The following is a 24,048-nucleotide window of genomic DNA, read 5'->3' as shown; positions in this document are numbered from 1 at the left end:
TGAGTTGAAAAAGCCAGGACCTGTGTTATGGAGAAACTAACAATTATTTGGCTTCTGGCTAAGTGATGTAATTCCAACCTTCTCTTTAAAAAAATGTCATGGAAACTAAATTCAGACTTTCCCCCTTATTTTATCCAGGCCACAGGCTTCTAAAACTGGTGTCTGAATTGGTAACATGGTAACTGCTGCTTATGTTGGCTTTGCACTGCTAACTTTGCTTTTAAACTGGCCCTTCAGGAAAACTAGTTGTTGATCAGGGCCAAGGAGGTTGAGGAGCTCATGAAACATGTCGTGAACTTTGCTCTCAGAGAGGGCTTTGTGACTCCCCACCCCCAATAGAAAATGCACGTAAACTCACCTAAGGGAAGTCACATTCTAGAACCAAAAGGCAAAAGGGCGTGGCAGTTGTATATGTCTAATCCAACTATCTCCACCTGTATAGGAAAGTAGATCTAACCTAAATCAGAGCACTACTTTGTACCGGTTAAGGCACCAGGGTGGAAGTAGAACTTTGCTTGATTTGGGTCACTTCATGGATGGCTCCTTGTTTGGAAATCAAGCAAGCGACACCCTAAGACTGAACATTTAACAGTGCTACATTTTCACTCTCTTGAAAGTTATCTACCCCCCTCCTCCCTTTCTCTCTGCAAGGTGAGCAGAGGAAAGGTCAGTATTTGGGCAAAGTTGGGAGACATCTTTAGCTCTGGAGGCATTTGATGGTTTTGCTGCGCAAGTGAGGACCACAGCAGAGCATCCTCTGCCCCACTGCTCTTTCTTTGGTCCCAGTCTGGTAGGCCTCTTGTGCTTTCAGGAATGGAATGATAAAAGAAGGGGACAGGAAGGGGAGCCCATTCAGCAGGTTGTGCATCTTTGAGAAGGCTGTGCTGCTGATTCAACCCTGTGTGCATCTGATGCAAGCTGCAAGGACCCACAAGGCGAGTTTGGTTACTGGAGGTCATCCAGTCAGCACCAATTTCAGTTTGGAGGGACCACTGTGATGGAATTTACAGAGTGGTAGAACAGAGAAAAGGTGAACTGAACAAAAACCAAAGCAAAAAAAAAAAACAAAAAAAAAAACCCTCTAAGAAACCAAGTGGCTCCTCCCTGCGAAACTAGTACCAGGTGATTAAAAACCGAAACAGAATTCCTAGAACCAAAAAACCCCAAAAAGGAATGGCCCAGCTTAACCAAAATAAAATAAAAGGGGGGAAAACAATGCAGAGTTTATTGGAAGTCTGAATGTAAAAGGACGATCATGCAGATTAAATAAGGAGGGTACAAAGACAGAGTTAACAGTCCTAGGCCTTTGCCTATGTTTGTTGTGGTAGGGAAGCATCCAGAGGGGAAACAGTTACGGCAACAGCTGGATTGCTGCAGCGGCGACTCTTCTACTCAGATACTTCCAGGTTCCTTTCTGGGTTTTTGCTTTTCTTTACTTTTTTTTTATAAAAAGATCCTCATGTTAGGGAACCACAAACTTGTCTGTTGCCCTGCCCGCTGGCATTGCCCTGCAAACAATGCAGTGGCCAGTTCCACAAGGTCTCGAGTCTTTACCCTACACAGGAACTCCGATGCTGGGAACCCTGGATCCGAGGGATTTAGTAATGTCCCACCACCGCCACCCACCCAGCCATACTGCAAAGCCCAGGAGTTTATGATAGAGGCAAAAAGCCTAAGAATAAAAATCATCATTCTCCTACCACCAAACTCATTGGGGGGTGGGGGAGCAGTATCTTGCAGCGGAGGGTCAAGCGGCCTCCTCCATCGTCCATCTGTGGTGTTCTGTTCCAAACCACAGGTTCCAGATACAAAAGAAAACAAAGAAGAACGAGGAGCGAAGGCAGCCGAGACCAGCTCACTCCAGTCTCCGTCCCATCCTGATCCAGTCACCTTTAGAGTGTCGACTGCACATTGGGGTCCAGGGTTTCTCGGTCGGGAGACTCAATATAGTTGGCTGCTTCCTGGAGCTTCAGCAACATCGCCATCTGCATGGGAGAAAAAAGCAAGAAGCTAAAGTATCCCCAAGGTTTTTAAAAAGGAACATAGAAAGCTGTTGTGTATATTTTTAGGACCCACTGTGTTTTAATGATTGCCCGTTGTTTTAAACTGTTTTTAATATTGTGCTTTAATGTTGTAATTTTCCCTGGGACCTTAGGGCGAATGGCAGGTAATGGCACCATAATAAAATATGGTGGTGTTAATAATGATGATGATGATAAATTCAGATCCATTTAGCTCAGTACTATCTACAGAGAGGGGTCCTTCCCAGCCCTACCTCAAGACACCAGGGATTGAGATTGGGACCTTCTGCTCTACTGCTGAGTAATGACCTTTCCCCCTTTTATACACATAGCTCTGCAAAAGCAGTGCAGTCTGCGCCTGAGAACAAGCTACCCCATACCCTGGTTGAGCACTCCAGAGGAATAGGGAAAGAATAATTGGGGATCAGGATTCCAAGGTAGTAAACCCAGATAAAGACTTATCATCTGTGTTCCAGTTAAGATGAGATGTTCTGCCCAAGGCAGAAGACAATGGATTCAGATGTCCTGCATACATACACAACTTGCTATGGTTATTTAAAGGTGCACTGCTTACTGAGAAAAAAGTGTTGTTTACAGTTTCACGCTGTTACCCTATACTCACTCAACCTAGGAGTCAGTCTGATGGGCCAGTATCCAACTGATGAGTTCCATCATTTCAAATGGAACCCACCGTTCCATTCTGGATGCTCCCCAAATCTGCTCCAGAGGATTGAGGAAACTCCTAAAACACATTTAGGAGGTACACAGGCAAAGCTTTCATTGCGTTGATGGAACACATTAGTTGGATACTGCCCATGGAATCTAATGGGCCTTACTTCTGAGTAGATTGTGAGTAGATAACCATGTTCAACTTCATAATGTGAGAGGGCTTTGATGGTTATCCCCAGAGGGTGGGGACTATGCTTAAAAGAAAGAACACATCTAATGAATTAAAGCCAATTAGGGGTGGGTGGATGAGTCATAGCTGCAACCTCCACAAATCAGTTGCATACTCTCATTTTATTTACTTTGCAAATTTGTATGCTGTCCTTCAGTAAGCATTGCCAGGATAGTTAACAAGCTACGAACAACAAAACCATTAAAACAAATCAATAAGTAAAGAATAGCATAAAATAACAGCAATAAAGGCAGATACTGGAGGCTCATCAGATGTTAAATGCTTGAGGACGTAAAAGGATATTTGCCTGGCACCAAAAAACACATTAACATAGGTGCCTGGCAAGCCTCCCTGGAGAAAGAAGCCCATAAAACTGCATATGCCTTCCAAGACAGAACTTGGCCTTCAGAAGACAGACCAGCCAGAGATGTTACGAGAGAATGTACTAGCTAACACAGTCCAAACCCAAACTAAGCCTCTCCCCTATTATCAGTCTGTTGGAGTAACTAGGCATGGGAAGGGGATAATTTTCTTCATGAGTGTAAGTCACCCCATCGATTAACTAATCGCAAGTATAAGGTCAGCCAAGCCAGTTGCTATGTTAACGGCCCCAATGACCCAACTATATCTGTGATTAATGCATGTCAACTTAGTAGTATTTGTTAGTCTGCAGTTAAGACTGTCTTTGAGTCATCAGTCTGTTGGAGTCACTTGTCTTGTTCTGAACTGCTGAAGTTTATTTGGAGCAATGGAGACACTTTATACATGTATGAATCTGTATATATCTGTATCTGCAAAAGCCTACAACCTGTATATATCTATGTCCAGAACTGTTTTACTGAGCCTTATCTTCTGCAACAGTAAATTATTTGTATCTTAAGCTGCTTCTGTGTGCAGAAACTTTCACTGCATGGATATCTCACCTTAGATTCCCAACATAGGCCATCCTAGATTTCCTACACATAGCTGCACCAATATCCCTCAGTACGAAGCTGCTAGGAACGTGGTTCCCAAGTTGTAGATTTCAAGACTACTCATATACTACACAGCGGTTTTCCTCATGACTTACAAAGGAATATATGCTGTCACTGCTGCATTGTGTACGTGCACCAGCAAAGCTAAAAACTATCCCATGTAGCTATTTCATTCAGTATGTAGAGGCAGCTTCTTTCTCTGGTTTACACTTATCATGCCATCCTGTGGCCACTTCCTTGCAGTGCTGCCCAGCACAGTCATTTTAAGGCTCTTCTGTCTTGTGAAGGGTGTTTATGCTTGCTAAAGAGGTCACCAATGCTGCATTGGTAACCTACAGAGGTCGCCAATGCACTGCAGAGAAGAGTTTTTATTCCGTTACAATACAATTGTCCCAGTGGATTTTGCTGGACACACAGTGAGACACATTGGACACGCTGGATGCACAGTGAGATGGGAAGACTTGCTGCAGGTCAGCTGATGAAACCTAGAATGGGCTCTGGTGTTCCCAGTACGTTTGAAGCTTCCAATACACCCACCCCTCTGGGTATATGAGAAATGATCTAAGCCAGTGGAGGGGTTAACTCAACACTGCTCAGCCAGACTTCTGAGATTGGAGAAAGAACACCAAGGACTAGTTTCAATGTATGCAACTCATACATATGATAAATCTATCCTGGCTCCCGATGGATCTTATCAAGGGAAGGCCTAGAGATTGCTATGCTTGGTTGAGGGAGGGCAGGGAGAATGCATATTCCTTAGTTGGGCAGAAAACCTGGCTTGTTTATGCCTCAAAAACTATACTGCAAAAAACACAATGCACTGAATTATTTGAGGGGGTCCTACAAACATAAAAAGCAGGGGAAATCCTTTTGCAAGGCGGGGCAATGTCCTGATTAGTAGGAACATACAGTTCTACAAAACAGTGTTCAAAAGCTAAGAAGGGGAGATTTCCAAGTGAGAAGGGGAGATTCACTGCTTTTCTACTTCCCCCGAAAGGCAAACTGGCACAGGAGTGTTGTTTCATAGTCATTGGAAAGCTGTCATATGGTACTTGTTTGGCTAAGCCCCTAACCCTCAGGAAATGCAGCGTACTGTAGGATCCAGCAACCTCTGGTGTCAAGGAATTGTACTCCAGTAACCAAGGTGCCTGCTACAACTGTTGTGACAAAGCAATGGTTGGCAAGGTATGCCATGTCACAGAAAGAGTTTAGCCACTCATCCAACAGATGGATTGTGGTCCCAACTTAATTCCCTCGTGCCAAAGAGAGCCAGCCTTCAAAAGCCTCTTGTTTGGCAGCAGTCCCCCTTTGCAGCCTGAAGACATACCAAGGGGTCTGATTCCAGAGAGTTGGGTGTAGTATCCTTGCCACTCCGCTCCTCTGGGGGTGAGACAGTGCTGTGGGGCCCCACACTGGGTGGGGGAAGGTGATAGAGCTTTGACTGGTCTTGTTGGGCCGATGGCCATGGCAACGTGTCTCGCACCCATTCCACAGGATCTTCCCAGGCAGCTTTCTGCCCATGCACCTGCAATGGGGATAGGCACAAAAGAATACTGAGAAACAAGCCACATATACATGCACTTTCCCCCCATCTTTTGGGTGGGTGGAAGCTCAGACATCTGAAGAAACAGCTTTGCTGCAAGATACTTGATGATGGACAATTTCGAGCAGAGCAGCTTCTAACTAAGCAATCCACCCATGCAAATGGGTGCAGGGCACAGTCACCATTACTAGTGAGGATGTGGGTGTGGGTAAATGTACCTTAATCCCATCCTTTGCTCCCTCCTGAAGGTAGGGGATGATGGAATTGTTCCACAGATCAATGAACCAGGTCCGGAAATCCTCAATACCAATGGGGCATGACAGGAAGAAACAGGGACCTGGTAAGGAAAAGGAAAATGGGGAGCATGAGCTAGTAGCCCACAAAAGAACACCAATCCCATGCAATGTTCTTTGCCTCAGAGGATTACTGTTATGCCAGATACAGTAAGTCAGTGAAGTGTATTGGATAGGTTGCTAGACTTGCACCAGTAGGTTTACTGGTCCGGTTCAAGTCACTATATCTTAGTCTAGCAAACTTAATCAGAAGACTGTGAGGACAACCTCATCTCTGCCACACTGAGCTGCGTGTAGGAAAAGCAGGATACCATTCAATACATCAGTACATTCCCTAATTGCTGTCACTTTCCAGGGGTTAATCAAACAAGGCTCTGAAGCAGACAGAGGAACCAACAACCCAAAAGGAATGACTAAACTATTGAACAATCCGTACCTTGGATCTGATCTGCATCTGAAATACTGAAGAGAACTTCTGGTATTTGGCTGTTAAACATGTAGCAGAAAGCAGGGCTTAATTGGAGCCAGAAAATTAAAACCATTAAACTGAAGAGGAAGCTGCCTACTTCCTAAATTTTGACTCCTACCTTTATCAAACGGGTGGAACCACAGTCCAGCCAGTGGTCCTATGCTGACATAAGGAAATCAAGCAATTATTCTGCAATGGCAAAATTGAACTAACAATTGAGAGTGCCTCTGAGTATATACAGACTGATTACTCAATGGTGGGAGAAAAGCAAACACCTAATTTACTAGGAATAAATGGCAAGCACGCCAAAAGACAGGTTGTAGCTTTCATGCAGCCTTGAGCCCTGGAATCCCTCCATTAGTTGACCAACAACAACATTCAACATCCCTCCCCTGTTTCCTGAATGGCAATCCTTGTTCCTGACAGTATCTCCAGCCAGCATAGCTCAATCCACCACTTACCAATGAGGAAGTCAGAGGTGCTGTGCTTCTCCAGGAAGGTGTGCAAATGGTACCAGAGCTTGGGCACCCAGTCCAGCACACGCAGCAACTCCTCCCGGTTGGCATTGACATCGCTGTCGGACTCAAGCAGCTTCCGGCGTAGATAGCGCACCAGGAAGCCATTGGCTGGCTCCACGTTATTAGAGAATGTCAGCATCCTGTAGCATTAAGATGACAGGTTAGTAATGATAGGGATTATATATAGTCCTTCCCATAGCAGAATAACAGCTTCTGGAACTGTCAGGTGAGAACAGAGGAGATGCTATTTCAAAGCCCAGCACAATCCTGCCTCCTCCATTGGGATTATCATTGCTGCCCTTACCTGAAGCTGAGATGAAGGCCATGATTTGGAGTCATCTTCACAGGCTGGTTGGTTGTCCCGATGATATAGGGGCTGGTGGGAGAGAGAACAGCAGCTCTATCAGAGATGATGTATCCTAACAGGGGTAATGTCTGGAAGCTGTTTACTCTGTCACTCCCCAGCTCTCAACATAGTGCCTGCCTCACATCCAGAAGTGGTTTTGACTATGACTAACAAAATGTCTCTTGCTCATATCAATTTCCCCCCACTCTGCAAGAGACAGTAGAACAGAGCTATGGAGGGGGGGGGGGTTAAATGGAGGGAAGTTTTGCTAATAAGAACAAGGGCTGTACTGAGATTCAGGCATGTGCCAAAAACTGATATGATGACAGTCCTATATTTAGGATATTAAGAACATAAGAAGAGCTCTGCTGAATCAGCTCATCCAGCCTAGAATTCTGCAAGCTTCCTGCAGTATGCACTTTTCCTACAAAGGTGGAATATAAAAATCTGAATGTGTAATAAAACTTGGCGGTGCCCTTAATATCATCTGAAGCTTTTTCCTTGGCCCAGAAATTCTTGGTAATGGGGTACACCAGGGGTGTCAAACACAAATTCATCGGGGGCCGCATCAGCAGTTTGGTCACCCCCAAAGGGCCGGTTGTATCTGTAGGACTATGTAAAGGACATGTAAAGTGGAGGTTTTCTGTGTAGAATGGCCAGCGCCGCTAGAGGGCAGACGTTCTCTGGCTTGTAGGCTGCCGTGCATGCGCTGAAGAGGCGGCTTTCTTGTGTAAAAAAAAAAAAGTGAGAACAAAACGTGAAGGCTGGCGGCCGGCGGCGGCTACACAGGACACATGACGAGGTCTGGTGGGCCGGATTGGGCCCGCGGGGTACACGCTTCTCTCTGGCCAAAGAAAAGATGGGCTCATAGCAGAGTACTGCTCAGCCTTTTCTGGCAAGGCCACTTTCCACCCATGCACAGTACAATGCAGACATGGCCACCTTGGTCTTGGAATGGTTTTGCTTTTAGCTGAGCTGGAGAGCAGCAACACAAGAATGCTGGAAAGGCAGGCTCAGTAACCTGCAGGGATGCTAGGGCTAAAATCCATATCACTCAAATGAATTTTGTCTTATTCACTGTGAATTCGCTGCCTTCCAGGGACCAAATCAAGAGCTTGAAGGCATGTAATATTTGAAAGCTAAACAAATAAAATCTAAATGACTCAACTACATGTGGGTAGGTCCAATCCCGTGGAGATCCAAACAATTTGCTTAAGCCATGTTGTTGCATCATTCATGCACAACCTGCTGTCATGTGCTGGTGTGGTTTAATTATTAATATTGATGCTGCTGACATTTCTACATGTTATCTGAATTGTGTCCTGTGACTTGACTTGTGATATGACCTATTTTTAAATGTAAATTGCTTTGAGATCACTTGTGACAAAAAGTGCCTTTGACCTGATTCAGCAGTGCTCTTATGTTAGAACACAGTATCTGGAACTCCCAAGAAGGTTTTTAGTGGCCTCCCCACACTTGCCACTCTTTAACAAAAAAAAATTATAGTTCTTTTTAAAAAAAATAAAAAATGACTGCTCCCATGGTTCCTCCAATGCAAATAAGGTTTATCCCTCTCCTTCCAATTCCGTTTTCATTTTCAATATTCACCCCCCCCCAATGTAAACAAAATTTTAACTGATTGTTCCCATAGAGCAACCACCGTGATGCCAAAGAGTTTTTGGGGCCATCCCAAGATCCCTCACTCTCCAAACTATATTTTTTTAAAAAAACAAACACCCAAAATAAATAAAAAATTATTTTCTTCTCAATTTTATAATAAACTATTGAAAATTGTGTATTAAAGGCTAACGGGATTGTCCTTTGGAAAGCAACTTCACCCACTTTTGCTATACCCACTTCAACATGCAACCCCTGGGTGGCTGACCATGAGATAAAGCAGCCCTTGACCCAGAAAAGGTTAGTCACCCCTGTTTCCTTGAGTGTAAGATTGATATTAAGAGGTAGGAGTCAAATGCGATAGTACTGTAAATCAGTCTCTCACCATTTGTGGTACTTGCACGTGAGTGCTCCATTGACAAGCTCGCTGATAGAGCCAGGCTCACTGAGGTCATCAAGAAGGATGACCAATGGCACATCTATCCCTGTTTCCCGATCAATCTGATTGGCCAGATTGGAGAGGTAAAGCTGCAGGTCCTGGTAAAGAAAGATGCAAAATGGAAGTCACTGTATCAGCGTGTAGAATACACACACACACACTACATATTAGTATAAGAAGAAATGCAAGGATATAAGGAATAGTGATTTCCCCTGGCTGAGAACTGGGCTTAGAATTGAGGATGGCTAGTTTGGATTGGAGGGCCACATTGGCAAAAGGCTGGTGATGAAGAATATGGGAGGGATAAGCCTTGTCTGTGGAAGACCATGCAAGGACTTCTATTAGCACAAAGGGGCAATACCCCAAAAGGCTTTGGGGAGGGGGATTGTGAGAACCCACAGGACAATGTGTGGGTGGAGCAGAGGGTAGAAAATTCCACCAGGCAAGCAGAAATGCTCATGCTGAAGAAGTGCTTAGCACTATGTTTAATTCCTCTTATACCTGCTACCGTAATACCTACTTACTAGGGAGTAAGTTCAACTGAACTCACAGGGTTCTGGGTAGATATGTACAGAGTTGTGTTGGGGGGTCAAGGATTGCAACTAGTATGCCTAAGGTTCTTCCACCTGAAATTACAAGGAGTCTGTGACTTAGGAATGAAGGTAATCAAGCAGGGCTGTGCTAGGGATCAGAGAACACGGAAGTGCAGAAATTCCCAAGTAGACAGTCCCAGGCAAGGAGTTTCACACCTTGCATGACTGCTGGTGCATGTTGAAAGTGTTGACAATGCCATCAGTGACTTCGCGGCCTGAGCGCTCCACCAAATACTCAGCCAGACGATTCGTTAGGTAGGTTTTGCCAGTTCCACTTGGCCCAGAAAGGATAAGGCGGCGGTGCTTGAGCAGAAGGCTTATGTAGTGCTGCATCATGGGCTTGGGGATAAGGGTCTCAAACACCAAGCTGTCCACACACTTCTCTTTCAAACCTGTGTAGAAGAATGCAGCTGTTGAAATGCCTCCCCTCTCACACTCAGGACTTTAATAACATTTGCGGTTCCCTTTTCCGCCATGGTAGGCTCTTTCCTCCAAAAGAAATCCTCCCCAGCCTTTTCATGATGTGGGGACACTGTTTCTTCTTGAGTAAATATATCACTACTTCATGTATAGCAGTCTGATATCTATCTCTCTGGTCTGAGAGATTTGTTCCGACCTAAGTTTGAAAGCCAGGAGGTTTGTTTTAGCTAAGTTTTGTTAGAACAAACCACAGTTGGTAGAAGAACGGAACTGGGGTGTGTTTTAAGGAGAAAATTATATCTCCTTCTCCTTTTCAATACAAAGATGTAAAGGTGGAGAATGTGCAAAGTTCACCGCTGTTTGATCCTAATAATCTAAATTATGGTTTAGATAAAGAGTCTGAAATGGGATACGGCACCAATATTTCAACTCTGTATCAGAACTACAGGAATAATATTTATAACCATCTTAGTTAAAAGGGACCTAAGAGGTCATGCGGTTCAACCCCTTGCTGTATGCAGGATACAGCCACAGCAGACCTAACTGATAGCATCCCAGCTTCAGCTTAAAAGCCTCCAGTAAACGGAGAGCCCACTATCTCCAAAGACAGTCTGTTCAGAGTGGGGGGGGGGATTACCATTAGTAAGTTTCTCCTAATGTTTAGCTGAAATCTGCTGCCTATGGAGCAAGGGAGAAAAAGAATTGCTGCAGCTCCTCCTTTACTTCACCTCAGGTATCTGAAGACTGCAATCATGTCTCTCCTTAATATCTTTTTATCTTCATACCCTACATATACCCAGCCCTTTCAACAATTCCTCAAAAGACTGAAGTTTCCAGATCCCTCACCATGCTGTCTGCTCTCTTCCAGAAATGCTCCCCTATTTGTCAGTGTGGTGCCCAGAACTGGACAGTATGTACTTAAGATGCAGAACTATTACGTCTTGTGATCTGGACACTATTAACGCAGCCTAAGATCACATTCGATATTTTTAGCAGCCACATTGCAGTATATATTCCTTTCAGTAAAGCCAAACATAGGTTTTCACCTACAGCAGATGTGGGGAACCTTTGGCCCACCAGATGTTTGCTGAACTACAACTCCCATCAGCCCCAGAAAGCATGGCCAGTGGCCAGGGATGATGGGAGCTGTAGTTCAGTAACTTACGGAAGACCAGGGTTCCAGTGCTGCATTTAGCAGCTCGCCACTGCCTCTTCTGACTTCAGTAGTGCTTTCCAGAGGCTCTCTAATTTAGAGGTCCATGTTGCTTTCTACCCCGCCCTTTGACCCTGTTTGGAACTGAACCAGATAGAAGCAAAGGATCAAGCAGAGGTGGCCTGGCATATCACTGGTAATAAATGCGTGTCAAGATAGCTGTGGTGGTACCTTTCAATGTCACAGCGATGCTGGTCACACCCCGTCGGCAAGGCGGCATTTCTGGTGGCTCTGTGTCCAAGACTCGCTTGATGTGGCTGATGCTATAACCATAGACAGACTCAATGCTGAGCCCCAGTGTGAGAGCAGGGTCCATCTTGGTGACATAGTCCTGAGTGAAGACAAGGAGTAGCTTGGTTCAGGTCAGGAGTAAGCCTGATGCTAGACAAGTATCCACTACTAACCACAATTCTTGGGGTAGCTTGCAATTTTTTTTTATTTTTTTTAACCAAATAAAATAGCAATCAGTGCAAAAATAAAAGAAGAACCACAACCACTAGTAGTAAATTAAAACAGAAACAGGCACTCGCTCACTCACAAACCTCCAGATGTCTGGGCAAACCAAAGAGTTTTTATCGGGTTGCTGGAAGTCATTAGAAGAGGCTTTGAGAAGGGAGTTCCTCCTGGATGACTTTGGGCCAGCCACTACATAACCTTACCCTTAGCTACCTTGCAGAGTTGCTGCAAGCATAAAATGAGGGGAAAGAGAACCATGTATGCTATGCAGGACAGGGTAAGAGGTGTAGAACTTGGTTCAGCATCCCAGAAATGTGGAATGAAGTTTCTGAAGATGTTATCACAACTACAAAGTTGCTGTTAGCATCTCACCTTGAAGACCTGACAGACGGCTTCATCCAGCATTTTCCAATCCAGTTTCCCACTCACTTTGCTACTGCCCAGATAGAATTCTTGCTGCTTCAGGTCCTGGAAGCCAAAAGCAAGATATAAAGGCAGCTGAGATTTGGAATCTGCTGCTACTAGTTTACAATGGCAACTGGATCAACTAGCATTGTCCTCACACCATACATTGCAGCTGGGTAATGCCTCTCCCCACTTTTCCATTGATGCTTACCCCTTTGATGATGTGCTGAGGTGGCATGCGCACTACAATTCGTAGTGTCACCTCATCCCTCTGGGTGCCAGCACTGATGCCATCCATCGGCGAAAGCTCTAGAGAAGGGGAAAATAAGTATACACACTGTGCAGAAGTAGAAACCATTGACATAGGATGGTATTTCCAGGAATCCCCATGTGTCAAAGTGAAATATTTCTTTCCTCTATAATTCTACAGTTTAGTGTCTTTTGGACTCTGCCATAGTGGTTCCCCTATACAGTCCAGGACACCCCCCCCCCCCCAAGTTTGGTTGATACAACTTTTCACTCTCTCCAGCACAAGAACCACCTCCTGTTAGTCTTCAGTGCAGCACCTCTTCTCTGGCCCTGGACCTAGTCTCACCCCCTTGTAGGTTCTCCCACTAAGATACAATCAGTAAGTTGTCAATAAAGCAATGGCATCAACATAGTATTTGTAGTATGTGACCAAATGTCACTGTAACCAAATCCCCCCCTTTTTTTTTTGGTGGGTGCCATCACTGTTTGTTTTTTTAAAAAAATATTTTTATTGATTTTTTCCCCCTCATAACAATTATTCAGTATCTCATTTAGCATCCATTTGCTACTTTTCCCCTTCCCTGTTGAGTTCCCCCAACTTCCATTTCTGGTTTGTTACATCAAATGTTACATTCTGCTGCATTCTGCCACATAATGTTCTGTTATCGCTAAATATATGTCTTGATCTCTGTAAATAAAGTTGTAAATGTTTATTTAAATCATGCCAACGAGTCCCTTTTTTGTTTCTGTTATTGCAAGTATGTTGTAAACTGTTCCCATTCTCCAAATTCCTGATGAAAGGCACAACTAGGCCACTGTCCCCACAACCCATTCAAAGGTGATCTCAAATCTTCCTTCTCACCTCTTTCCCATCCCTGTTCCACAAAGAAAATATCTTGAAAAAACAGAAGCAGAGATTTTGCAACAGCAAATGAACTAGTATCAAAAGCTCTTCAGCCTTTCTCTCTGTGTCTCTGTCTCGGCTTCATACCTGTATCAGTCAAACTGGGACTGAAAGGGTGAGTGAGCTGGAGCCCTAGAGAGCGCCTTGGGGAAGAGGCGGCAGATGAGCTCAAGACATGACTTGGGATGGAGCTTGGCACAGACGAGGGCCCAGGGACCACCTTCAGCCGGTCGTTCTCAGCTTTCAATAGATCCACTTCCAGCTACAGGGAATGAAAAGACAGCAGTGGCAGGAATGAGAGTGCTGATAACATTAAGGCTTCCCACAGCCTAAAAAGGAGACTACAGCAGAAAATCCTAACAGACAGAGCATTCCCCAAGGGTTGCACATTGGAAAAAGAGTATTTCACAGCCAAATTCCATCCAAGGGTCCCTTTCCTACCAGGAGAGCCTGATTTAAATGGCTCGTGGCCTGTCTCTCAAAATGCTGCCCAAACAAAGCAGCTGTTTCAGCTTCAGAAACTGTTGCTGCCATCTCTCTCAACTCTGCTCCAGATAATGTACTTCTGTGGAGTTTCCTTGCAACAATGAATTTGCTTAGAAGATTGCTACTGGACCAATGTCAGGAAATAAGGACACTCCAATGAATAAGGCAAATGCAACCCAGTGATGGGAAACCTGTGGCCCTCCATATGCTGCTGGTCTGTAACTTCTGTCATCCCCTGACTATCAACTACACTGGCTGGAGCTAATGGGAGTGGAGAGTCCAACATCTGGAACATTACAGGCTCCCCATCTTTTCTGTAACCTGTCTCATGATGGTGTCTTGCCAGCAGGCACCGGGCCAAGTGAAGGGCATTCATGCAGCCTGCTTTGTCTCTTTGCGAAAGAAACAAATTGACCAACAGAAAATGCTTAGAAAATTGCTGTCAAGAGCATGGAGACCCAGCAATAGCCAAAGATCTGCAGCCTCAGAGAGGTGCTAGCTTTTCAGGGCACATCATGCCCACCTGCATGTTGTGCATAGTTTCGCGCAGTTGGTCCAGCTGATGGGCAGAGTTTAGGGCCTCCAAACGTATGTCGGTCAGTTTCATTTCCTTCTCCCACAGCTCTGAGCGCAGCTCTGAGACCTCCTTTTTCTCAGGCTCCTCTTCTTCATTGGCCTGGAACAACCTGTGCAAAGGATGAGCAGAAATTTAGACATGGTGCAAGGAAAAGTCTGCAAGCACCAGCAAGGACTATGGTAGCAACTGAATGGGCCAGCCTGGCCCAGCTGAGGAGTGCTGCTTTTGAATCTTTGCTCACTGCTGCCCTCTCCTGCCAGAGCACGAGTTCTTTCCAGTGCATACATATTACTGGAAAAGGTGCTCTGTAAATGGTCACTCAGCCACCTGCTTAGTGCCCCTCCACCAAGGTTCTTAATGTTCATATCACAGTTCCAAGAACCTGAGGCCACCTGCAGCATACTGTACAATATGATCAGATACAAGGCATAGCAGACTTAAGTTTTTCCAGGTGTAACTTGTCCATGCAGCCACCCCTAGCTTCACTCCCTGGAGAGTGGACTTACTCAGTGTTATCAATGCCCACAGAAGAGGAGTTGGAAGATTTGATGGAGGGCGAGGCTGTCTCCGTGGATCCATGTTGTAGTTTGGGGGACGATGGCGCAGAAGAATCTGGGGTGGCGATCTCCTCTATGTCGGAATAGGAGGAGGCAGATTTTGGGCCCTTCTTGATGCTGAAAGCCTTGTTGAAAGAGCTCCTCAACTGAAGGGGAAAATGGAGAAGTGAGAAAAGCTTGAAAAAGCCCTCTGAGGCTGACTGCTGGAAAACAGAGGATGCTGCACCATGGGGCAAGGAGGCGGCAGAGGCAGCCTGTGCCATCTAACCTCTGTTACATTGCATGCTGTGAACAGTTCATAGTTTTCAGGACACTCAGAAACTTGGCTTCCCCTTTTGGTCTGCTACCCAAGCTCTAATACTACCCCATCACCCCAGAGGACACTATTTTTTACAGTAATACTCTCCAAGCACAAAACCTATTTAAAGAAAGTATATACACAGAGCCATCCCCCTGGTTTTAATTAATTATTGATCCATACCCACAACTTTTTAAGAATTCCCACTCCCTCTATAATAATGGACTGTCAGAATGGAAGATATTTTAAAAATCTACCTTTATTGAGCAGGCTTTCAAGAACTTGAATGCAAGCATATAAAGGTAGCTGAAGTGACACAAGGTATCAAATTTGCGTTAAGTGCATCTTAATTATGCTCCCCAAGAAATCAAGTAGTAGATTCCAGAGTGTTCAGAACAAGGAATCGGCAGCAATTCTTGCTGTTTCCAAGCATGCCAGTTCCATAGCTTGGGCTCTGAGACTCCAGGGAGCAAAATCACTTATGTCACTTATGAAAGACTGCTGGCAAGGAAGCCAAAAGGATTCTGTATTATTATTCCTATCACAAAAAAACCCCAGCAGCTCTCATGGTTGGTAACCAAAAATCTGAGCCCTTGGGGAAGCTGAACTTTTAAATCACACATATAAGGAGGAACCAAGGAACATACAGAACACAGGCATGGCCTGTGGTTCCTAAAGGATAAGTGATCTGTCAAAGATTGTGAAGGAAGACACAGGCCAGATTCTCTTTCCATATCTTGAGTGGGAATGTAAAATACAACATCCTACGCTATCTAATATTGAAGGAAACAAGGGCAGTTTAGCAGCCTAAGACATGGACTTGTCCAAACATGCAGAACAATTAATAGCCAGTGCAACATGCCACCGACTAGCTGAGTCCATGCACTGAAGTGCTGTCATTGTCATGCAAAAGGACATATCCTTTCATTCAGAGTGTTCCAGGCTTCTTGCATCTTTCTAAATAGGCAGGAGTAGTGGTGGCCTAATATAGTTGGCAGCTTGATCCATGCACACAAATAGTGGTACTGCATGCCACTATGTAGAGAAGGTTTTGGATTGGGGAGGGGGTGATTGCTGTGGGCAGCACACCTACTTACAATCTATCACTACTACCTCTCGAAGCAAATGCATTTTTAGGGGAGGGTGAGGACTAAGTTAAGACAGCCTAAAGTTAGCTGCTGTTCTCCTCACACTAATAACTGCAGCCCTACCTGGAAAGAGCAAAAGCCCATTTATACTTCCCAAACATCCATCCTAGCTTACTCAATTCTTTTTCAGAGCACTATAGCTTAACCTATGGGCAGGGGTAGATAGTGAGAGAAGGTGGACCACCCCAAACCCTTTCATCATCAGCAACTTTGCTGAAGCTATGGAGGTCTGGCCACTGCCTGGATGGAAGCCCTATGTGTGCCTTGGGTTCCATCACAGAAGAAAAGTGGGGTATAATTCAATAAATAAATAAATAAATTGCTACCCAGGGAATGTGACATTCTTAAAAGAATGTCACATTCCTTTTGTCCCACATTCCAAGTATCAGCTGCTGTAACTAATAGAGGCATCTGACTTACCACTGGGGTGAGTGGAATAACTTCATATCTCACAAAGGATTGTACCCACTACCATGGTAGGACTTTTTCTCCAACTTCTAGATGTTTTGGTATCTAACTCCTTGTGCTCAGATGACCCTTGGGGTCCCTTCCAACTCAATGATTCTAAGAATTCATAGCAGCAGGGAAGACAACAAGCAATATTGCCTCTGGTCATTGGTGCTGTAACTAGGAGCTCTCCTGACTTGTGCACTTGGAAGCTGTATGTGCCCAACCGGACTTGCTTACAGCAGATTCATACAATGAGAGAGCTTCACCTCTCCTTTGGCACTCCAATCCTCAGGGCCTGCCAAACCTACAAGTAAGAATGGCAGGCTGCTCTCCTTCTCCATAAAATATGCAACTCTTTCCCAATTATTAATGGAATGGAATTAGGCTGGGATGCTAAGATCTGTGTCGTTTATCTTGCATCTCAAGATCCAGCTGAAGAGAGATTACAGAGAAGCAGCCCTCCTTCTTCTAACATGTAATGGTTCAATCAATATTACAGAAAAGGAAGAAGCCAGAGAAACGAGTCAAGACCAACACAGCCGTGTGCTTTTCTCTTGAGGGGAATAGTCAACTTGTGATCCCAACAATGCTCAGGCGGAACATGCAACATGCACACAAAACAGGCATCAATCCACACATGTATTGAGACAGTAGCAGGGAGAATAGCCACTGTAATGGGTGGAGGCACTATTGGAACTGGGTTTTTCTATCTCCCTCCCACCCACCCACCTCACAAGCCAGTCTGAGGGCACACAAGAGGCCAGGGGACTGGAGCTGTCTCAGAGCTTGAACCTCTGCTACCCTTTCAGGAGGCTTCAAAGAGCACTTGTCATGTCGTACATGTGAGAAATCACTTTCTATCTTCCAGCTCTCTGACTTGCTCTGACCTGTGGCAGCTATGGGATGGTGTGGCAGAAATTGGTGGGTGGGTGGGCGCCATGCTCTATTGAACCTCATCATCTGGCCACTTAGGCTGCAGTCCTGTACACACTTACCTGGGAGTAGGACCCACTGAGTTCAGTGAGGCTTATTTTTGAACAGATGTGCATGCAAAGGAGTGTGCTGTTAAGGAGTGCAATTCTAGAACATGGATGGGGAACCTGTATCCCCGACCCCAGAAGTTGCTGGGACTCTCAGTATGCAGAGCCAGTGATCAGGGATGCTGGGAATTTATGGCCCAACGAAACCTTTGTCTAGACAGACAAAGAAATGCAAACAAAGTTTAGACTGGATTTGGAAGCCACAACCAAACTGCTGAGAGTGGATTCTTAATCCATTAATTTATTTAATTGTAAGGGATTTATACCTCACTCTTCAACAAGTTTTCAGGGTGGAATGGATTACATTATGGCACAAACAATGTCTGCAAACAGTTCCTGAATTTGGAGGGTTCTCTTGACAGAAGAGAAACTGTTCAATTAGCAAAGGAAAAAAATTGACAATTTCCCAGCATGGGAAATGACTATATTAAACACATTCATCAATATTCTTACGATATATTTCCTCCTCTTGCAACAACTGAGTGTGGAGGATGATGGTACGCACAGCCTGCAGTAACCAAATATATATTTGAGGGGCAGGAGTTTAAAAAAACCCTTAAGTGTTGAGGGACAGGACAGAACCAAACTGCTGCAGTGGTAGGATACTATCACTGGGCTACAATTTTTTACTTTTTGAATGTTGTCTAGATTTCTACAACTGATTTAGGGTATTTTTGCACTGCTGAATCAGGAAACGGCATCCGTTTCTCTCCACCAGGTCAGGTTTACTGTAAACTGAATGGTGGGTAATAAAGGTAAGTACACGTAAATTGCATGTTGCTTCACCATTTTTCAAACTTCAGGGCTTGAACTTCCATTTCTTGGAACTCCTGGAATGCTCAGCGGCAGGGAGGTCTCTTTTCAGAGTCAAACAGTGGTCAGCCATCATAACTGCGTCCCAGCGACCCTGATACCTGGTCTCCATCTCTTTCATGTCCTGATGGAATCTCTCCCCCTGCTCGTCACTCATTGAACCCAGCTTCTCAGGAAACCGGTCCATATGTGAAAATAGGTAGTGCATCTTGACGCTCGTTGCAGCCCAGGTTTCTGAAAGCAGTCAGCATGTTGTTGACAAGTTCTGTGTAGTTTCTGGCCTTATTGTTGCCAAGAAAGTTCTTCACTACCAGAACAAATGCCTTCCACGCTTCCAGTTCCACTTCATTCATTGAGTTTCCAAACTCTGGATCTCTGATGAGCTGATGGATCTGAGGACCGTCAAAGATGCCAGCTTTCAACTTCTCCATGGTCAATCCTGGAAAAGCCTGGCACAAGTAAGTGAAGCAGTCACCATCCATGTCCAGAGCCTTGGTGAACTGCTTGATTAAGCCAAGCTTGATGTGCAGCGGTGGGAAGAGTATTCTGTCTCTGTCCACCAGAGGGTCGTTGATGACGTTCCTTTCTTTGCAAGGCACCAATTCCTCCCGCACAGGCCAGTCCTTCTTCGTGTAATGCTGAGCACGGTCCCTACTATCCCACATGCACAGAAAACATGGGTACTTGGTGAAGCCAGACTGTTGTCTCAACAAAAAGTTCATCATCTTCAGGTCAACACAAATAAACCACTTATGCTGATCATAACCAATTTTCTCCAGCACATACTTCACCGCTTCATAGTTCTCCTTCAGTGTACTCGAGTCAGCCGGGGTATAGAGGCAAACTGGCTGCCGTTGTGTAGCAGAACACATTTCAGTGATCGCTTGCTGCTGTCAATGAACAGTCTCCAATCTTTGGGTTCATACTGTGGCACTCCAAGCTTGAGCAGAAGCTGCGCAATGTCTGCACAGTACACCAAGTCCTTCTCTTCCGAGAAAAAACGGAGGTACTCTTGATGCCTGTTGCAGAAAAAGCTGATGCGAGCACTGTCAGAGAGGAGGTTTTTTTCCTTCAATCTGGATGCCAACAGTTCGGCAGAGTCCTTTGACAAGCTGAGATCACAAACTAGATCATTCAACTCCTTTTGGGAAAATGGATGTGGAGCATCATCTTCAAGAACCACTTCTTCTTCTTCATGTCCTTCAACACTGGAGGCATCTTCGTCACTAATGTCAGGAAGTTCTCTGAAGATAGGCACTGGAATTTCATCACCATGAGCTACAGGACGACGTGCTGATTGAAGATCAGGATACTTGAGGCTGCTCCGGTTCTTTCTGTTGATCCCAGCCGCACCAATTTATGGAAGATTTCGAGGTTTTATGTATTCAAACTGATCCCTTTTCGACATAATCACCCAGAACTATCAGACCTGAATACTTCTTGTCATTAAAATAATCATTTCCAATCAAAACAATTATTCGACATGGCATTTTACCCCCACCAACTTCTTCTAAAATGCGTACATGTGAACAAAAACGTAAAAAATGACATGTGGCCATAGCTCAAAAACCTGACCTGATTGAGCAATGTGATTTTTGGATTCAGCGCATCAGATTCGTCCTAAGTCAACTGAAAAAACGCAGACAACAAATTTGTTGTTGACCAGTGATTATTATCAAACTGTTCCACTTGAGTACTTCAAAAATCCACTCTTGAAACCTCTTTTCCTGGTGACTTTCTAGACCTTTAGGAGAGCTGTTAAGACTGGGTAGCATTAGGGATAGATTCAGAGCCATGTCAAAAAGGGGCGTGAAACTCCCCTCCCCACCCCTGCCGCAGCACCAGTGCAGTGGCCCCTCCTGTGTGGCTTGGCAGCGCAAGTGCGAGAGCAAATGGGATGGTTAGTTCCACGAGTGCTGTGCTGTCCCCAACACAATGGAGTGACCAGTCAGGAGTAAGACACAGGGAAAGGACTGGTGAAAGGGAGGGGTAGGGGTGGGGGTGGGGAAGGGAGTTCCAAGCTTACCTCATACACCTGGAAAAAAGGGGGTTGGGGGTCAGCATTGAAGGAAGAAAGGGGGGAGAAAGAACACAGCAAGACTTAATCATGCGTTCAGCTCAGGTTCCCTGCCTGTAACAAGCTGCGGGGATGGGGTGGGGGCTCAAGGCAGTACAGAGAAACCGGGACAATCTTCTACACCAGCCTTCCTAAGAGGACGGTACACCTACTGAGCTGAGAGTTGGGCGCGAGTGGCCTCTCTCCGCTTTAGGGAGCAGTGGGGAAAGGCAGGGCAGCAAGGTTAGCGTAAATGGAAAGGAAGAGTAACATCAGCTGCACAAGTCATAAACTTGCCATGCAAAACCAGCTGTGAGGCAATATTAATTTTAAAAGTTGAAACCTTTATTATTATAATTTAATATGCACCTTAAAATGTTCCTAATAAGGTTCAGGTCAAATTACTCCCCATCCCACTGCCCAATATTTTTAAGCGGAGCCTTAAAAACTTGGAAGCTTCCTTTGGTCTCATTCCTGACTCAAAATAGGCAGCTGGAATGAGAGCACAAAAACACCCAATGCTTTAAGGCTATTCAGACTGGAGGAGTGTTTGCATGCCTGGGAAAGAGGACATTTAACTTGAAGCATGCTAGAAACATTTTAAGTCCATATGGTGTTGTAATAATAAAAATAATAACAATAAAATAAAAAACAAACAAAAAACAACAACTCGGCTTTCTTTCTTTTTAGTGATCCCATCACTGCTAGGTTAGCATCCCTGCCTCCCTTTTAGGCTACCACATCCATACCATGATTAAGTCTAATGGGCCTCATGAGTGACGCCTATCACTTACCAGTGGATCTAGCTTGGGAGCTAAAGGATATTCCCACTGGGCCTCAAGAGCAATAAAGATGCAAACTAGTTTCTTTCGCAGAGAAATCTGCTGTAAGTAGTCAATAGTACTTCCATGAGCCAAGTAGCTCTGAAACCCCAGTTGCCATTATACTAGCTACTGTGACAAGACACACAACAGGGTTTCACCCCCACGTAGATCCCACCGTTACTTTCCCTCCTCCTTGACCTACCCAGCTCTTCTTTTTCTTCTTCTTGGCATCTGCATCCTTGCCACTGCCAATGCTAGAATGGCTGGTGATGCTGTTCAGGCTGGATATACTGTCCGACGAGTTCTGCCTCTTGATACGCAGCTCTGGAGAGTCACAGGGAAGGGAAGGAGGGAGAGATGAATTCAAAACCTGTGGACAGACTGGAAGCTCTTGCAGGCACCCAGGTAATCAGCTACCACCTCTCTGTTTTTAGCATCAGTTCCAAACACAGCTAGCAAAAAAAGAGTCTTCTCTGTACTTTGTTCCCAGGCTAGACCTCAAATCAAATCTAACATTTTTATCTAAGGTCAGGCAGGGCCCAAGGAAGTGGGAATAGTAGGGAAAGGAGCACATAGGGGCAGCATCTGGGGAAAGGCAAGATCTGGGGACCATAAGAAAAGATGAGGAGCTGCATGTATTCAGATTCGATGATGGCTTGGTCTCTTGTCTTGGGCATGCTCATCCAGTCTTGTCAATAAATACCCAGGAGTTTCTAGTGTTCAGGACCACCATGACTCCATTCCCCCATCCTTCCACTCCTCTGGAATTTCATCCCATCAGTGCAATGCCAGAAGGCAGCGAGAGAAGTGTAACTCTTAGCTGCCTTTACCACTGTACTGTTTTTCCCATTAGCACAATGGTAATGATGGCTGCTCCCATCTATAGAACCAGGAGCTCCAATTTCAGAACAAAGGAAGGAGGAAGCCACACACAAGTACAGTCATTGTGACATTATGGAGACTGAAAGCATGAGGCTTCCCCATCTCTCTCCCACTCTCATTACCAAGGGCTCCATGTCTGGGAAGGAGAAAGAGGAAGTTGGGCATAGAACCTACACAGTACAGCCCTACGTCTGGCTGCTGCTTGCTTTACCTCCCTTCAAATATTAAAAGACCAGTAAAAGTGTGTGTGTTCCAACTGGCTCCAGTGAAAGTGCATTTTATCCAAACACCACACCACAATGTCTAACTGCTCCCTCCCTTGCTCCTAGCAGGAAAAGGAATCAATCCTGTCCACCATGTCTCTAATCCACCATTTGGCAGCTGCATAGCCAAAGATCCACCAGGAGAGTGTGTGTTGAAGGCTGCGCTCACCTTTGGGTGTAATGTCTGTTCCATTCAGGGCCCCTTGGATAACAGCTTGGGCTTCCGAGTTCTTTTTCTTCAAGAAATCAATTGTCTCCCTCAAGTCCACCAGCTCAGTGTCCTAGAAGGTGATGCATAACTGGTGAATGCCTTGCGTTTTATTATTTTACTAATTGCTCTGCTGCAAACCTATGCTAGGGGGAGGTGGGAGAAAGGAAACAACAGCAAGCCATTTTGTAGGGCAGGCCTCAGCACCTTGGTCAGCCATGGACCCTGCCAACTGCCTCAAACTCACCTTCTCTTCCGCAGTCTCTGCAAGATGTCGGAGACGGGAAGTCATGTTCACGAGGCTCTGCTCAAAGGCTGCTACTAAGTTCGCCTGGAAAGGAAAATGAAAAGGGGTGATATGCCCACATGCCAGTACAAGGAACAGAGTCATATGAAGAAAACAGGAATCCGAGGGACCCACAGGTCAGTGGCAGAGTACATGATCTGCATGAAGCGGGTCATTTGCACGGATTCAGTTGCACTTACAAAAAGACCACACAGCGCATGACGGGAATGATGTTTCACTACTTGGAGAGCAACTGCCCGTCAGAACAGATACATAATCTGGCCTCGTATTAATGCAGCTCTGTAGATTCTTAATTGCTTATCAGGCAGCACAAGATACTGGGAGCTTCTAGTTAAATCCATTATTCCCATCAGGGATTGCGGTTCTACAGCAGAAGTATATGGCAGAAGGCTGATGTCTCGAAAACTACAACTCTGTACACAGTAGTTCTCAACAAGGTGGAGTGGGTCCCCGTCGGGGAGGTGTGTAAAACTTGAAGTGAAGGGGGCAAAGTTTCAGGTGAGGACAGTGTCTTGAGGCTGGTGGATCCTATAGCCACACACCAACCAAAACACATGAGTAGTTGAATGCCCCTTAGCAAGAGGATCCTCAATGATTCAAGTTGGGTTTGTTAAGTCATACTGGGCTGCCCCATTCTGATCTGGGGAAAGCTGTAACTTTTTTCTAATGGTGTTTCTAATTCTCTTCCCCTTTCTAATGGCAGCTTTTTAATTAGTCCCCTGGGCTCTGATCCTGTGACTTCTGGTACACAGGAAGGGGCTGCACTCACACGACTGCATGA

The 24,048-nt window shown here is 45.2% G+C and overlaps 1 protein-coding gene across 11 annotated transcripts in view; it reads right to left on the bottom strand.

The window, feature by feature from the left end:
• Positions 1 to 1,208: 1,208 nt before the first annotated feature.
• The window catches only part of NAV1 (neuron navigator 1), a 306,850-nt gene continuing 284,010 nt past the window's right edge, over positions 1,209 to 24,048 (bottom strand). For all 11 annotated transcript variants that reach the window (XM_081194645.1, XM_081194646.1, XM_081194639.1 and 8 more), the window contains 16 exons: positions 23,208 to 23,291; positions 22,922 to 23,033; positions 21,810 to 21,931; positions 14,928 to 15,124; positions 14,368 to 14,530; positions 13,446 to 13,620; positions 12,417 to 12,514; positions 12,173 to 12,268; positions 11,516 to 11,675; positions 9,868 to 10,103; positions 9,065 to 9,216; positions 7,021 to 7,092; positions 6,660 to 6,856; positions 5,655 to 5,773; positions 5,221 to 5,418; positions 1,209 to 1,985 (listed from right to left, as the gene is read on the bottom strand). In XM_081194645.1, the coding sequence (XP_081050771.1) occupies positions 1,893 to 1,985; positions 5,221 to 5,418; positions 5,655 to 5,773; positions 6,660 to 6,856; positions 7,021 to 7,092; positions 9,065 to 9,216; positions 9,868 to 10,103; positions 11,516 to 11,675; positions 12,173 to 12,268; positions 12,417 to 12,514; positions 13,446 to 13,620; positions 14,368 to 14,530; positions 14,928 to 15,124; positions 21,810 to 21,931; positions 22,922 to 23,033; positions 23,208 to 23,291 (2,274 nt within the window). In that variant the 3' untranslated portion in view covers positions 1,209 to 1,892. The remainder of the gene's footprint in view (positions 1,986 to 5,220; positions 5,419 to 5,654; positions 5,774 to 6,659; positions 6,857 to 7,020; positions 7,093 to 9,064; positions 9,217 to 9,867; positions 10,104 to 11,515; positions 11,676 to 12,172; positions 12,269 to 12,416; positions 12,515 to 13,445; positions 13,621 to 14,367; positions 14,531 to 14,927; positions 15,125 to 21,809; positions 21,932 to 22,921; positions 23,034 to 23,207; positions 23,292 to 24,048) is intronic.

The sequence above is a fragment of the Podarcis bocagei genome (genome assembly GCF_964188305.1).
Source record: "Podarcis bocagei genome assembly, chromosome: 5".
Classification (NCBI taxonomy): Eukaryota; Metazoa; Chordata; class Lepidosauria; order Squamata; family Lacertidae; genus Podarcis; species Podarcis bocagei.
The sequence above is the reverse complement of the archived record's forward strand: the minus strand, read 5'-3'. Positions and strand labels throughout refer to the sequence as shown.